This window comes from Pelodiscus sinensis, chromosome 6 (assembly GCF_049634645.1).
Source record: "Pelodiscus sinensis isolate JC-2024 chromosome 6, ASM4963464v1, whole genome shotgun sequence".
Classification (NCBI taxonomy): Eukaryota; Metazoa; Chordata; order Testudines; family Trionychidae; genus Pelodiscus; species Pelodiscus sinensis.
In genome coordinates, this window is record NC_134716.1 from 45,639,575 (window position 1) to 45,655,678 (window position 16,104).

The following is a 16,104-nucleotide window of genomic DNA, read 5'->3' on the forward strand; positions in this document are numbered from 1 at the left end:
ATAAGAAGAACCAAAATCTTAGTCTGAAATTTAGCTAAAGCCATATGGATCCATCCCAAAATTAATGGTGGTGTTAACAATGAGACCAGCAAATCCAGAGGAGTGCAGATGATGCCCACAAAATCCCGAAAGGATGATCAACAGGTTCCAACTGCTGGTAATTAAATGTAGCTAAAATACCTGATATTTTCCCACTCTAATGCTCTTTATTGTACAGGTACCATGAACCTAACCTGTTCTCTCTTACTGTAACAGTGCAATTCTAAAGCAGTCCAGCAGATAGTGTCTGACCGAAAGGGGGAAGGAGATAAATAGGACTAGGTTGTTTCCATTGTGGTAGACAGCAGAGTTGTTAGGCTTCACAATTTTATCATATCTAATGCACTTTTGGCCCTCATTGTAGACAGTCTGGAAATGATGCAGAAACCTCTCCTTTCATTAATTTTGAGAAGCAAATCTGTAAAAGTGACTTCAACCCTCTCCACCCTCCCCTGATAACATGGTCTATGGGAGAAACTGCAAGACTACAGATGACTTTAAGTCCCAGTGCATCCTGTGGTTCATGTTGTGTGCATTCACAATCCCCATTGTAAATCTAAGTCTCATTCTGCTCCCTTGTAGAAGACAATTCTAATTTACCCATTTCACAGATAATGTTTGTGAGTTCTTGCACTTGGAATTGGAAATATTCATGTCTCTAGTATAACAGATTTCAGTTTCATATACCTTCCCACAGTCTTTCAGAGGGAACATTCCAAATTAGTGTCAGAGGGGTAGCCAAGTTAGTCTGTAATCAGAAAAACTTAAAAAAAAAAAATGAATAGTCTAGCAGCACCTTAAAGATGAACAAAACATGTAGATGGTATCATGGGCTTTCATGGGCACAACCCACTTCCTTAAATGACTGGAGTATTAAAAGTTCAGATCCAAGAATAAATAAGGGAAGTGGGAGAGAAAAAAAGAGGAAAAAAATAGTGAATTAGATTGTTCAAGTTATAAGAGGCTGATAAGAACAATTTGCACCTCTATAAGTACCCACTGTTTGGGTTGGTTAAGTCAATTGTTCTAATGTCTGTTAGCTGGAATAGCCTTGGCCAGTACAGAGCTAATGTAATGATCATTGTTTTGACTCTTATTTTGGAAGCCACCCTGGAGTTCAAGGGAATGAATAGGAAAGCATACACAGGGGCTTAGGACCATTGTGCAAGGAAGATGTCTGGTAATGATCCTATACGCTCATCCTCTCTGGAACAAGAATTCTGGCATTTGGTGTTGCCAACAATGACAGACAGTTCTATCACTGCAGACTCCAGCACTTGAATAGAGACTCTGATGGACCTCCACCACTCATGAGTGGTGACAGATTGTCTTCTCAGAAAATCTGACATTTAGGAGGGGTCCGTCTATACTTGCTCCTAGTTCGAGCTAGGGATGAAAATGTAAGTGACTGAAATTGCTAATGAAGCGGGAATTTAAATATCCCGCACTTCATTATCATTATCTTGCTGGCGAGTTACTCACTCAACAGCTGATTCAAACCAGGAAGTGCGCGCCGGGGCATGGTAGTTCGAACCAAACCCCTTGGTTCGAACTAACGTTACTCCTCAAAAAATGACTAACAAAAAATAAGGAGTAATGTTAGTTCGAACCAAGGGGTTTGGTTCGAACTAACACATCCTGGCGTGCACTTCCTGGTTCAAATCAGCTGTTGAGCAGAGTAATGCACCAGTGAGGTCATGCTAAGGAAGTGGAGAATATTTAAATCCCCACTTCATTAGCAATTTTGGTAGTCTACATTTGAATCCCTAGTTCGAACTAGGGAGCAAGTGTAGACCTACCCGAGGTGAACAGCTATCAGGGTTATTCAGTATTGTTAGTACAATATCCAGTGCTTGACAGCTTCCCTGAAGCGAGCTCATACCACTCTGCTTGTATGGTGCATCATGGAAATATTGTTTTTGGATACCTGTACTGTGGAGTTTTGAAAGCAGGTATGAGGCTAATCTTATGGTTTTGAATTCCAGGTCATTGTTGAACTCTGTTTTCTACAGACCAGTCTTTTGCATTTGTAGATGCACCAAGTGGTCTCCCCAATCTGCCCTTTCTGCATCTATGATTAAAGTCTTTGTCAGGTAGGGGATAGAAAATGGTACCTCAATAAACATTTCTGGTATCCCTCCATCAGCTGAGTTTTGTGATGTACTGAAATGTGACTGTCTTGTCTTCTACTGGGGAATAGACCAATCTGAGTCAGAACAGAAGTAATTGCAAGTCAGGTCTAGCAAATCATATATATACATACCATCAGTTCAGTCCGACATGCTCCTGTACACTAGTAATTGCATAGAAGAAAACTGTTTAGTGAAGAACTTAAAAAACAACAAAAAGTCTAGTCTAGTAGCACCTTAAAGACTAACAAAACATGTAAATGGTATCATGAGCTTTCTTGCCCACTGGGTTTTGCCCATGAAAGCTCATGATCCCATCTACATGTTTTGTTAGTCTTTAAGGTGCTACTAGACTATTTGTTATTATTTAAGTGTTTCATGTTACAGACTAACTCGGCTACCCCTCTGAAATGTTTAGAGAAGGCTCACTCTTTCTGACTAGCACTCTTATGAATGCTATCTGTAATTTGATAATAAATTATTGTTTATAGTTCACTGGGAGGCATAGCTGAAAAAACAGGGAGAGGACATATTTTATGGCCATCATTACCAATTCCCATCATGGGATTTATGCTCCTAAGTACCTAAAGCACTTTTGAAAATGAGATTTAAGCTTCTAAATCAGTTAGCCTTTGCAAAACTGGCTGCAGTAACACCTAAATATCTTTATCAATTTAGGCCCGTGTCCTTCATGGACTTCCATTTTTCTTGTACTGTGGAGATGGCCAAGTACCCTGGATTTGAATGGAAATAAAAAATGCCTCAAACCTTTTGAGGCTCCTGATCCTTTTTAGTGAGGAAAACCACAGCCATTGGATGTTTCCAGGATCCCTTCATTGATAAGTGATTCTGGCTGAGAACTTGTTGAATGTTGAAGACCTCAAAAGACTTTTCTCGAAGGAACACAGTCTCAGTGTCCAGGATTTCCACAATTTGGGACAGAAGGTCCTGGAAGACCGTAAGGACATCTGTGTTTGGAACAATTGCTGATCTGGTCATGAGGAGGATTGTTGTCTGCCTTTGTCTCCTGTATCTGTAAGCTCACCTCTGAGTCTCGTGCAGTTTTCAGGCTGATAACTCACTGAGGAGCATGAATTCCTCCTTTCCCTAGAAGTGGAGGAAGGTGATTCATGTGGATGGATACTCTCCAGTACTCGTATATTTCCAAATATGCTTCCATAAGTGATGAGTTAATTTAAAAATCCTTACATATTACTAGTCACTATATTTTTGGAGAGTTTAAATAGTGAAAATATTTCAGTATCTTTGCAAAACCTTTTTCAGTCTTTTCTTTTCAAAATGAAGTCAAAACCATCTCTCCTTCCCCAATGGGTGAAACGTTCATTTTAGGAAGTGCAGTAAATAGTTCAGTGAGTAGTGAAATATATGCGTTTAATGGACCATTTCATTTCTGGGTTCTTGCTGAGTTCTCGTACATGACTATTCTTTTAAGTCTACTAATTTCGAAGTCAACTTTATATCAAATAAGTATCTGGCCATGTGAATGGCAAAAACTAGCCTAAGTAGAAAATGCACCTTAGAGCTTCTGAAATTGCTCGCACACAATAGATTTTAAATTATTATTTAAGAATCAAGAGACAATATACAAATAACCCAAGCTTATAATTCAGTTTGTATGGGGAGATTGTCATTTTGAAAGAGGATTTCAACAAGAATAGTGTTAGAATGCTGGCAGGCAAGTATATACACCACTACCATATAAAAAGCAAAAAACCTTGAACTACCTCAACTGAAAATACTACAGCTGGCCCCTTGTTTGTTATCTCGCACAAGAGGGGCAAATATGTTTGGACCTGAAAGTTCTTCATTTTGATCTTTGCTAATTGTATACATCTTACCAAAACTGCATTTATATGAACATGGCCAAGGATTTGTTGCACTTTGTAAGCACAGGCAGAAGAGGCAGCCAGAGTACTTAGATTTTAGTAATTTAGTGTAGTTATCCTACGACAATTGCAATTTGAAGAATGGCAGCCTTGTTTGCTAGCCATCAAGGTTTAATGAGATGGAAGATTCATTCCTGTATCACTATTTCCTTAACAGCAATTACTTTTCTAAACCATGAGGAAGACTTGACTCTTTGTCAATCAATGGCTATTTTGAAACAAAAGTACAGTACTACTTTTAAAATGAATGTGTTTGAAGCTCTCTCCCTCTTTCTAAGCATTTTTTTATGAATCTCGTATTACAAGGTAGGAAAAACCCATATGGTTACAGAACAAAATCTAACCTATTTTTTATTATTTTATACAGACCAGATCTCTTGTTTGTTCAACTTTCTAACTAGGGCTCTAGAGAGTTAATTAAATATAAAACTAAGATCAAAGATGGGTTTCCTATATTTATTAGTCAAATCCAAAGAGCTATTTTGCAACTAACAAGGGAAGATGATCATTTGTGAAAATACATCGATGTAAAGGCCTTAAGACAATATTTTAACGAATAATTAAGCAAAAATAACAGGACACATATTGCCCAAGAGCTTTATGAGTAATGAAGCCAAAATGTGTATTTAAACTCCCAATGGCTCATTAACTAATGCAAGTCTTAGGCTACATCTAGACTGCATTGCTTTTTTGGGGATACCAGAGGTATCCTGAAATAGCAACGCCGCATCCAAGGAACGCGTCCACTTTTTTGAAAGAATAAATGCATTATTTTGCCATCCCTGTAAACATCCTATAAGGAATGAGGGATGACTCGAAAGAGCACTTTGTTTCACAATTTGGTGCTGTGTAGACACACCAAATTTTGTAAGACCCTCTTTCGAAAATAAATTAAATAAAGATACTGCAAATTGCGTATCTTGTTCTGATTTAACAGTGCAGTCTAGATGTAGCCTTAGAGCTATCATGTTGCTTTTGGATGTAAAATGTTGCACAGGCATTTAAAGAAGGTGTATGAGTACCTCATTTAATATGCTATGAAAAATAGTTGATGGTAAAAGGTGAGAGGAAAACCCCCAATAACAATTTTCTACTGTTGGGGGAAATATTTTTTCCCAATATTATCTTAACTTCCAGTCTTCTCATCTCTGGTCTTGGTTTTTTGGTTTTATTTTATTCAAAAACAGTTCTACACTGTTGCTCAGGAATATCTAGGTGTGTGGGGTTGTTGGTTGTTTTTTTTTTTTTTTTTGGCCTTTACAATTTCTCAACTCCTGTTACTCTGTTGCAGCAGAGAATTCACCAGCTTACAGTAGTGACAGTCACAAATATATAAATATTTAAATAGTAATCGTAAATCTACCTCAGCATATTCTGAGAGACAGTAATACACAGAGGACATGGCAGCTGTGCCCCAAACAAGTCATCCCATAAAAAAGGTGAATGGTGTTTGTTCTGCCACTGTCTCTTGATCATCCTATCAAAAGGGCTTTATATTGTTGTCAGTGTACTATCAGAGCGCTACTCAGAGAGGCGGCTGAAGGATATGCTAAAGTAATGAACCAAAATACCAGCTTAGTATTTCCCTTCTCCATCCAGCACTGTTCCCTTTTGAGACTGCACTTTTGAGACTGGCTCCCAGAGCACCTATATGGTGTGGGGTTGCTTCACCCCGTCACCTTAGAGGGGGTCGCAGTAGTGCGAGGTTGCTTCACCCTGTCACACTGTTGCTTGATGATCTCCCAGTATCGGCAGCCCCAAGGGACTCACAAACCCCAGGTCCATCAGGCTACTTTGGAGTGCAGGTCAGAAGAGTGCAGCAGCTGTACAGGAGCAGCCAGGAAGACTTGATGACCAGCTAAAATGGCACCTAGCTGCATGGCATGCACTCTCCATACACACCTCCCTTTGCATTTCATGCACAGAAGCTCCCATCCCCACCTGCTTGAGCCTTCTCTACCTCAGAGGTGTCTGAGACCATGGATGGGGGAAATGCTGGCAGGTAGGGCAGCTTGTGTTCCTTCTATCCCTAGGAAATGTTCCATATCCTCTGGGAGTCCCTTACCCAGTCCACCATGGGACTCTGCCCTCTGCTACAGCCCTACAAACTTTGCTTCTCAAAGGGACCACTGACTTCAGGGCTAGGAGACAGGCTGCCAGTCCAGCTCCACCCTACCTAGTAACTGGACTTTGAGTCAATACATCTGACAGGACATTTCCAGGTTCCCTTTTTGACTGTGATGTCCAACTGAAAACCAGACAACTGGCAATCTTACTCCTCACATCTCAGCAAAGATTTAATATCAAAGGCTTGTGTGAATTATCTATTACTTAGTTTTACAAAATATACCAGAGAATCTTTACTAATTGATTACAAAGCACAACCAACTGAATTTTAACTGGGAAAATAATTGAACAACATACCTTTTTGTATATTTGGTAATGTACTTTTCTTGTATTGTTGTATTCATTCACTCAAGTGCTCATGTGAAAAAATTACTTATTTACAATGGGTCTCATATCATTAATGATATTAATGAGATTGTACGCTAATGAAAAAGTTTACCATGGTCGTCTTTCATTTTTTTCTGTGTTCAGTACAATTTGTAACCTTCAAAAATCAACTGTCACAAAAGAATTGTTCCTTAAGGCTTCAAACCATAGCCAATTGAAGTAAATGAAAATCTTTTCATTGACTTTTAATAGGCTCTGGATTATCTCTTCGCTACTCATCCTAATCTTGTCACTTTCTATTCTTGAAATAGGCAACATTCCAATTATGCGTGCGTGTGCTTACACATGATTTAATCCTGGTGAATGGGACTATGCTGTACTTAAAGGGTTATGCATAACAGAATCCTAGAATACTAGAACTGGAAGAGACCTCAAGAGATCATAAAATCCAGTCCCCTGCCCTCACAGCAGGACCAAACACCATCTAGATCATCCCCATAGGCATCCAGTGGACTAGGCTGGGGAGGCTCTGCCTTCCCAAAAAGTCAGCCAGGCCTGACCCACAGTCCACCTCCAGAACACCTACTATAGACATTCTGGGTGCTGTGTGTTGCTGCCCTCCCTGTGCTCCTGGCCAGGGAGTCTGGAACCATGTGACCACCTCTCCTCCCCGGTGCTCTGGGAGGCTGGGGAGTGCTCAGCATACTGTCCCTACTTCTCTTCCCTTTCCTGGTGCTCTGGGAAGACCGGGGAGCACTCAAAGTGCTGCACTGCTTCTCTGCTCCACCCTAGTGCTCCAGGGAGGATGGGATGTGCTTGGCATGTTGCCTGTCTCCTCCGGTTGGGGTGGGGGAGCATGCTCAGCACTCTGCCCTGCCTTTTTTCCTCCCCATGTGGGTGGAGCCTCAGCAGAGGGGGCAGGATTGTAGGTGGGGCGGGGGGCCTGTTTCCCTCAGCCACAGCTGCACCAGCCACTCATGATTATCCCTGATAAATGTCTATCCAACCTGCTCTTAAATATTTCCAGTGATGGAGATTCCACAACCTCCCTAGGTAATTTATTCCAGTGTTTAACCATCCTGACAGTTAGGATGTTTTTCCTAATGTCGAACCTAAATCTCCCTTGCTGCAATTTAATCCCATTGCTTCTTGTCCTATCATCAGAGGCCAAGAATAATTTTTCTCCCTCCTCCTTGTAACATCCTTTTAGATACTTGAAAACCGCTACCATTCCCCCTCTCAGTCTTCTCCTTTCTAAACTAAACATGTTTAAGTTTTTTTGCTGAAAACTGCTACCGATGAAACTAAAATTAGTTCTATTGCTCATCAAGACATCGCCATTCACCAACATCTCAGTCTGTCTAGGAAAAGTCTTTACTGACATTTCACTTGTTCAATATTTGAACCTCCCCACACTTAATACTATTAATTTTACTTAAGCAACACTGAGGATTTCAGATGTCAGGGCCAGTCACTAGAGTAGTTGCATCTGTGCAAACCACTTATGCAAGCAAGCCAAACCGCTATAATCTGCAGTTCACATTGATACAGTTTACCCTGGTTTCAGTCAGAAATGAGCTCTACTGCACACAAACAGCTCCTTTGCTTTTTACATTTGAAGTCAACATCAGTGCAGCTACACCCGTGGCTTGTCACCAATAACTGTAAATGGAGATAATCTACAATATAAACTAGCATCTCTCAACGTTTCCAGACTACTGTATCTATTCCAAGAGTCTGATTTGTTTATCTCCAGTTTTCATCTCTCTTAAAATCTATTGCTTACAAAATCAGACAAAATATGTCACAGCACACTATTACCAAAAAATTGCCACTCCCTCATTTTAATTATGAAAAAGGCAATTGAAATATAAATACTGTACTTAAATTTCAGTGTGTAGTGCAGTATAATCAAGTCATTTTATGTATGAAATTTTAGTTTGCATTGACTTTGTACTTTTTATGCAGCTTGCTGTAAAAATAAGCAAATAACTAAATGAGTGGATATATTCCCTGGAAGACCTCTGCATAGCCCCAGAGATATGCATGTCCCTGACTGAGAACCAGGGATATACATAAGGCCTAAAGTGCACTTCCTTCTGTTCTCTGTATAAACACCACCAATCATCCACTACTTCATCTTCCCTACACTTCTCACTCACTGCATTCAGATTACTCACCACCATCTGTCTGGTTGTCAATTAAATTCCATTCGCAGCTAGCACTGTTCCTAAAAACAAGGATGGCTTTACTGCAAATCCCATTGTTCACAGCAGTTCTAAGGGAAGTGTCTGGGATTCCTGTTTGAAAGTGGCAGAGTATGAAATTATAAATTCTAATACACGGCGATACAATAATTATTTAGTAAAATTTCTAAAAATAGTTTTTACAATGTCCTTGTTATGCTTCCTTTCTATCTAATACTTTAACTGCTTTCTTCCCTGACCCATCCATAACACCTTGCAAAGACTCTAAACTTAAAAGTGGATTCTTTGTTTGTCCTAAACATAAATGAAAAATTCCAGCTCTTTTTCACCCCCCCCTCCCAAAAAAAAAGACATTTGAGTGGTGGGCAGACTCTTTTGTTCCTTATGTTGTCTAGAGACCAATTAAATGTATCCCAAACTGCTAAGTGATCTGGCTTTCACTAACTGGATGACTCACTTCAAAACCCCTCAACTCATTATCGTTCAACCTGAACCAGGTTATAACTAGGAGTTTTTCCCCTAGAAAGTAATTTAAGAAATGTAATGAACTGTAATGTATCTACAGCAATTTATAATATTTAATTCTATGTACACTATATAAATTAATAACTGTGACAGGTACCCAAAGGAACCGTAGAGCATTTTATTTCTAATCAGTCAAATAACACCAGGACAAGACAGGATAGAATCCATTTCAAGTAGATGTAAACATTCAATTTACATTTAGTCACACTTCAAATGGTAGAGTACAATGAGCCTGTGACTTTTAGGAGGGTAAATTTTTCAAAATTGCTTACATTACATAATTTCTGAAATTCTATTTTTAAGTGATTTAGGGACAGATTTATGGAGGTATTTAGATACCTACAGATGCAGATAGCCACTAAAGCTATGTGTACACTACAGCCAGTCGGCAAAATTATGTTGCTCACGAATGTGAATCTTCTGTCTCTGATTGACGTGATTTACATTGACATCCTTGTTCAGCTGCACATTGCTGTGTCAGCAGAAGAGCTTTTCCCATTAACATAGTTTATGCCATTCATGAAAGTCAGTTTTTTTGTGCCAACGGGGGAGCTTTCTCCAATTGGCGTAGAACAACTTATCCAGATGTGCTGCAGTGACACAGCTGTACTGCTATAGCTGTAGTGCTGTTCATAGACAGACCCTTAAGTGAGATTTTTGAAACTTCATAATGCTTAACTCCCATTGATTTTAATGGTCTGTAAAAATCCCTTTATCCTTGTTTCCATGCTGTTAATTGAACGGTGTGAGGGTTTTTCTATTACAGTTTGGAATTTGTAGAATTGTTGTTAAAATTATGTGCTTTAAAGGGTTTGGTTAGACTTATTTAAAAATCAACTGTAACTCTCTTTAGCCAAAGTTTATCATTTGAGAATTCCCTAGATTTCTTCTTATTAAAAGGTAAGGATTTATCCACAATTATTACCGTAAACTTTTATCAAGTTTAACACACCACCAAGTGAGACAGGTAAAATCTTTTCAAATGTCAACAACAAGATTCCTTTCTAAGTTCAAGTGAGAGGACACACCTTAGAGGCCATAAGAGTTCATGAATTGCAAATTCTTCCCTTTCTCCCCCCTCTGCCACCAAAAATATGTAAATATGCCTCTCCTCAGATGTAGAATGGTGGATGGATGGCATCCTACCAGGTATTGTATAGCCCAATACTGCTACCTTTGGGGCAAACTTCCTGGTTCCCGCTCATAAGGTACTTCCTTCCACTCCATTCCTACTATGAGCTAAAGTGGCCACCTTAAACTCACCTACAGCCTTTCACAGAATTTGCAGGATGGAGTAGTCTTGTACTTGTCTGATATTGCCTATGAAGCTGGTGCAATCAGATAATAAAATAAACTCTACATAGTCCTTTCTCTCCTCTGTCATTTATCCCCCTTTACTAATCTCACAAATAAAATTCTAAGCTAGTGAGTTCCAACTGAAACATTTTAATTTACTCATTGGATTTTGGCTATAGAGTTGAAAATTGTCTTCCAAGAGCAGTGCTTAGAATAGAACTTCATCAGAAATTATTATGAAAAGCATATACAAATGGTGGAAACAAGCAGGACCTGATTCTTTTTTCCCCATGATTTACATATTTACAAAACTCCCATTAATTTCAAAGAAGTCAAGATCCCCATTGGGTCTCTAGAACTTGTTTCGGGTCATTCTGAGCAGATTTAAAATAGTTGGCATATCGACACAAAAGCCTATATTATGAAAATAAAGCCTGGTTGAGGTTAGTTCTTTGAAAAATTGTTAAACTAATTAAAAGTATGAATTAGTCCAGTAATTGAGGGAGGGGAATAGCATTTCCCATCTTGAAAATAAAAAGTGACAAGACTGTCTCACTCTCAGTGCATGAATATGCATTTTCCTATGCCTTTATTATGTATTAGTCAATGTACCATTCATTTATTCAACCCAATTCAAGCATTAAAGATTTAGATCACCTATATGTCCTTAATGGTTTCACACCCTCTTGAACTCTCTCTTCAAAGTTCTTTTCAACTTTCCCTTATGGTACTTGTTGACTATTGGTCTCATGTCAGTATTTAGCCTTAGATGGAGTTTATCACCCTCTTTGGGCTGCATTCCCAAGCAACCTGACTCCGAGAAGACCTGGTCCCAGTAAGCCAGGGGCTGCTACCGGACTCACACTGTCCACAGGGTGTGCCTCTATCAGAAGGACCTGGGCCCCTGAGAGTGGCACTGGGGAGAGTGGGCCTTCTGTACACCACATTTCTCATACCCCACTGCGGGATGGGGATTCAGCGCTGGGCTCTTTCCTGTTCACTCACCGTTACTGAGGGAATTCTGGTTAGTTTATTTTCCTCCACCAAGTAATATACTTAAATTCAGTGGTTTGCCATTTCTGATCTGAGGTCACACCTATTAACGGTTTCACAATCTCTTGAAAACTCTCTTTTCAAAGGTCTTTTCAACTTTCCCTTATGGTACTTTTTGACTGTCAGTCTCATGCCAGTATTTAGCCTTAGATAGAGTTTACCACCCGCTTTTGGCTACATTTCCAAGCAACCCGACTCCGAGAAGATCTGGTCCCAGCGTGCTAGGGGCTGCTACTGGCCTCACACCATCAATGGGCTGTGCCTCGATCAGAAGGGCTTGGGCCCCCGAGAGCATCACCGGGGAGAGTGGGTCTTCTGTATGCCACATTTCCCGCACCCCACTGTGGGACAGGGGTTCGGTGCTGGGCTCTTCCCTGTTCACTCACCATTATTGAGGGAATCCTGGTTAGTTTCTTTTCCTTCACTGACTAATATGCTTAAATTCAGCGGGTCACCACATCCGATCTGAGGTCGCACCTCTTAATGGTTTCATGCCCTCTTAAAAGGTCAGAGGGCATTTTCAGTGTTCCCCCACTTCCATCTCCAGAGGAGATGCCTTGTAAAAGCGGGTGACCAGGTTTTCTGGTCATGAACTACTAAATCAAGAAAATGTCTGACCATGATGGATGAATGAGACATTCAGAATCATATCTGTATCCTGCTGAATACTGTGACCCTCAGAGGTGAAGAATAAGTAGACAGAGAGCTAGCAATCTTCTAATTAAACAACCCACTGCTTTGGATACACGTATAATAGAAAGATGCCAGGGGTAAAGCTGTGATCATTACTAGTTCCTGATCACAGTGAAGGTGAAGGCAATTTAAAGGGTAATAATGCATTCTACTGTGATGCTGATAGATTTAATAGTGTAAGAGATATGACTAAATAAATTAATCTTGGGAGGGCACCGTACTGAGATAATCCTGCCATCATCTCACAAAGAAATGCAAAATAAGGTCCTAAGACAAGCATCCTTATGAACATTTTAGAACACAGTCAATCCCTCTTAGAATGAAGTCATTTTATTTTAACATAACTTTATTCTAAGGGGAGGTTCACACTAATTCAATTTAGAATTTACATGTTGTAATGAAGCAATTTGGGACTTTCATTCTACTTCATCACAAACAGTTTCAATCAGAGTGCATTCCAATGTACCATGCAGCTCCACGGATAGAACGCTCCCTGGAAGTATTGAGTATTACTATTAGTTACCTTACATACTTATCAACATAAGTAAATTCTTATTTAATAGATAGGGGTGAACTGAATGCATTTGAGTGCTCTCAATAACCAGAGGGTTTTTTAGCATTTGAAATAATAGTGTTATTAAAGGCTAAACTGTGATTTTGAGTACTACTCAAGTATAGCCTTAGAACACACAGAGACTCAGAAGCACACCCTGGGTGTGTCTAGACTACATGCCTCCGTCGACGGAGGCATGTAGATTAGCCAGATCGGCAGAGGGAAATGAAGCCGCGATTAAAATAATCGCGGCTTCATTTAAATTTAAATGGCTGCCCCGCTCTGCCGATCAGCTGTTTGTCGGCAGATCGGGGCAGTCTGGACGCGACGCGCCGACAAAGAAGCCTTTCTTGATCGGCACAGGTATGCCTCGTGAAACCAGGTTTACCTTTGCCGATCAAGAAAGGCTTCTTTGTTGCCGCGTCGCATCCAGACTGCCCCGATCTGCCGACAAACAGCTGATCGGCAGAGCAGGGCAGCCATTTAAATTTAAATGAAGCCGCGATTATTTTAATCACGGCTTCATTTCCCTCTGCTGATCTGGCTAATCTACATGCCTCCGTCGACGGAGGCATGTAGTCTAGACGTACCCCCCTTGGTCCTTTCTTCCCAGCTTATTCCTTGCTTTTAGTAGTAGTAATTTTCTGAGGGTCTGTGCATGTAGTAAATCTTCTGCCCCACACTGACTCAGCTACTCTGCCCTTTGCTTGTCCAGGTGAGTAGCCTTGCTTACACTTATGCACTTGGCCCCAAATTGAAGTAGATCACAGAGGGGTGTAAATCGGGCTCTTGCACAGGGTAGTAGTCCAAGTCACAATCTAGTCCTAAGCATGAGGCTCTCTTATTGAGAAACAATATAAAATGCTGTTGTCCACATGCATTTTAAGCTTGACTAAGGGTTTGGTCCCCACAAAGTAACTCTAAAATATAAATAAATTCAGCTACTTCAGCCAATGGGCTTTTGTTTATCAATAACTCCACTGTGTGTCATTCCACTTTATTGCTACTTAAAAAAATTTCTGAAGCTTTTTGTTCTCCCTCATCAGTAGCACTTTGATGGCAAGATCAAGAACCACCTTAGCACACAGGAAAAAAGAAAAATCACTTTGAGTGCATTATTGACAAGAATGATTGAGTTGCCGCATGCATGTCTAATGAGGCTAATGGCTGCAATATCTTGGTATTTCAAAGTTTGTTTGTTTTTCTCTTCAATGCCCTAAATACTTATGCTTATTTTTTAATTTGGCTTTTGAATGTAATTAGTCATTACAAATATGCAGACAGAACAACACAATGTCAACAGTGATATGTCCTTGAATCAATGTCTAACTCATTTTTTTCTTGACAAAGAATTCATATATTCTCAGATATTGTCAAAAAGCTTTGAAACAGTTGTTCTTCACACAAAGTATTTTAATAGATTTGTCATTAGCAGCAGAAAATACGTTTATAGTAATTAAAAGAAATTTCTCTTCGCCGTGAATTTTCATGACAATAGATATTTTCAAATTATTATAGTGAAGTTAGTTAACCAATAGCTAAACCAAATAATTACAGAATCCTCTGTTACAAGTCCAAAATTAAATAAAATCTTTCAGTAACAATTCAGCAATGTTTTTTCTTAAAACAAAATCTAATTTAATTGCATTTTAATTCAACAATGAGATGTGCCATTTATACACTTTATCATTTCAGAATCTGATATGGAAAACATATCTAAGAATTAGGTCTGGAATCTGGATGGATATAAACGATATCCATAGTTTCCAAGAGGTCATAGTTCAAATACATTGCACACCTGCATATGCTTGCATAATTACTAACATTTTGCAAGCAGATGTAGACATACTAGTGCATGTTCACCTAATGTACAACTATCTGCAATTGATCACTTAAAAAAAAAACCAGGAACAAAATATCGGTAGTTGAAGTTTGTCATTAGCTTCCAGTATAGGTTATATGAATGCATATAGTGCCATTATTAGTGATGGTCAAAGAATTAAAACACATGAATTTTCATCAAAATTTTGATGAATTTCCAAAAAACAAAAATCACATTTTTATAAATCTTTTCATCAATATTCTATCTTAGCCCCATTGAAGTGAATGACAGAAATAGAAATAAAAGAAAACTGATGAAATAGCCTTTTCTTCCAGTCCAAATTTCAAGTATCCAAACATTTGGCCCTTATCAAAGTACATTTTCTGAGTTGATTCAGCTTCATCTACTATTAGTATTACATGAAAGTATCTAGTATGTATGCAGTTACTGCAATAGTTCTCCTGAGATGCAGCTACATAGCAGGGCTAAACTTGAAATAAGCTGCACAAATTCAGCTACACCAATTGAGTAGCTTATTTCGAAATTGGGAGCATCTACACAGCACTTATTTTGAAATAGAGCACTCTTCCTCTGACTTCCCTTACTCCTCGTACAATGAGTGTTGCAGGAGTCAGAGTCAGAAGTCTTCCAGATTGATAGTATTTCGACATTATTTCAAAGTAACTGCCCGCCGTATAGATACAGACTAAGTTGTTTCAAAATAATGTTGCTGTGTAGATGTACCTCTGGATACTTGTATACGACACAGTGGCCTAACTCCCAGGAAAAAACATCCTATATTTCCTAAAACTTTAAACAGATTTTTTTGAAGATGTACATTCTTACTTTTTGACATTTCAGCATTCTTTGAAAGATAAAGTTGAAAATACAGACTGGCCCTCATTTATTTTTTTTCTATTTATTTTACTTTATGCAATAAAATGTTTTGGGAGAATAGAGTAAATTTTGCACAAATCAACAGACAATAGACTCACCATCTCTTCGATTAAGCCTTGCAAAGCCAGGACTATGACTGTTAGACAGCTCTGATGAACTACTGAATGAAGACTGAGGCAAGGCAGACACCAGCTGATCATCACAATTATCTGTCAGAGAAAAACATCATGTTCAGGTTCAAGCACTGATCACTGGTTACTGAAAATTATAATCAAGAATCAACCTGAATTGACATTGTACATGAGAAAGCATGTTCCAGAATGTTTGTCTCAGGGTATGAGATATGTAACAGATTAATACTGAGCTGGCACTTTTTATTTGATCAATATTTTATCAGATTACTGTGGTGTAATTTCCTATATTCTGATTCTTTATATTCCCCAAGTTCTAACCTAACTTTAAAGACAGGCTTGGTAAATGGCTCACAGCTCACTAGCTACTATTTACAGAGATACTGACACCTGCCAGT

At 39.2% G+C, this 16,104-nt stretch overlaps 1 protein-coding gene across 1 annotated transcript in view; it reads right to left on the reverse strand.

Annotated features, from left to right (window-relative positions):
* CNTNAP4 (contactin associated protein family member 4) overlaps positions 1-16,104 on the reverse strand; it is a 301,963-nt gene that overhangs the window by 228,414 nt on the left and 57,445 nt on the right. The window contains exon 2 of the mRNA XM_075931856.1: positions 15,674-15,784. Coding sequence (XP_075787971.1) covers positions 15,674-15,784 — 111 coding nt within the window. The remainder of the gene's footprint in view (positions 1-15,673; positions 15,785-16,104) is intronic.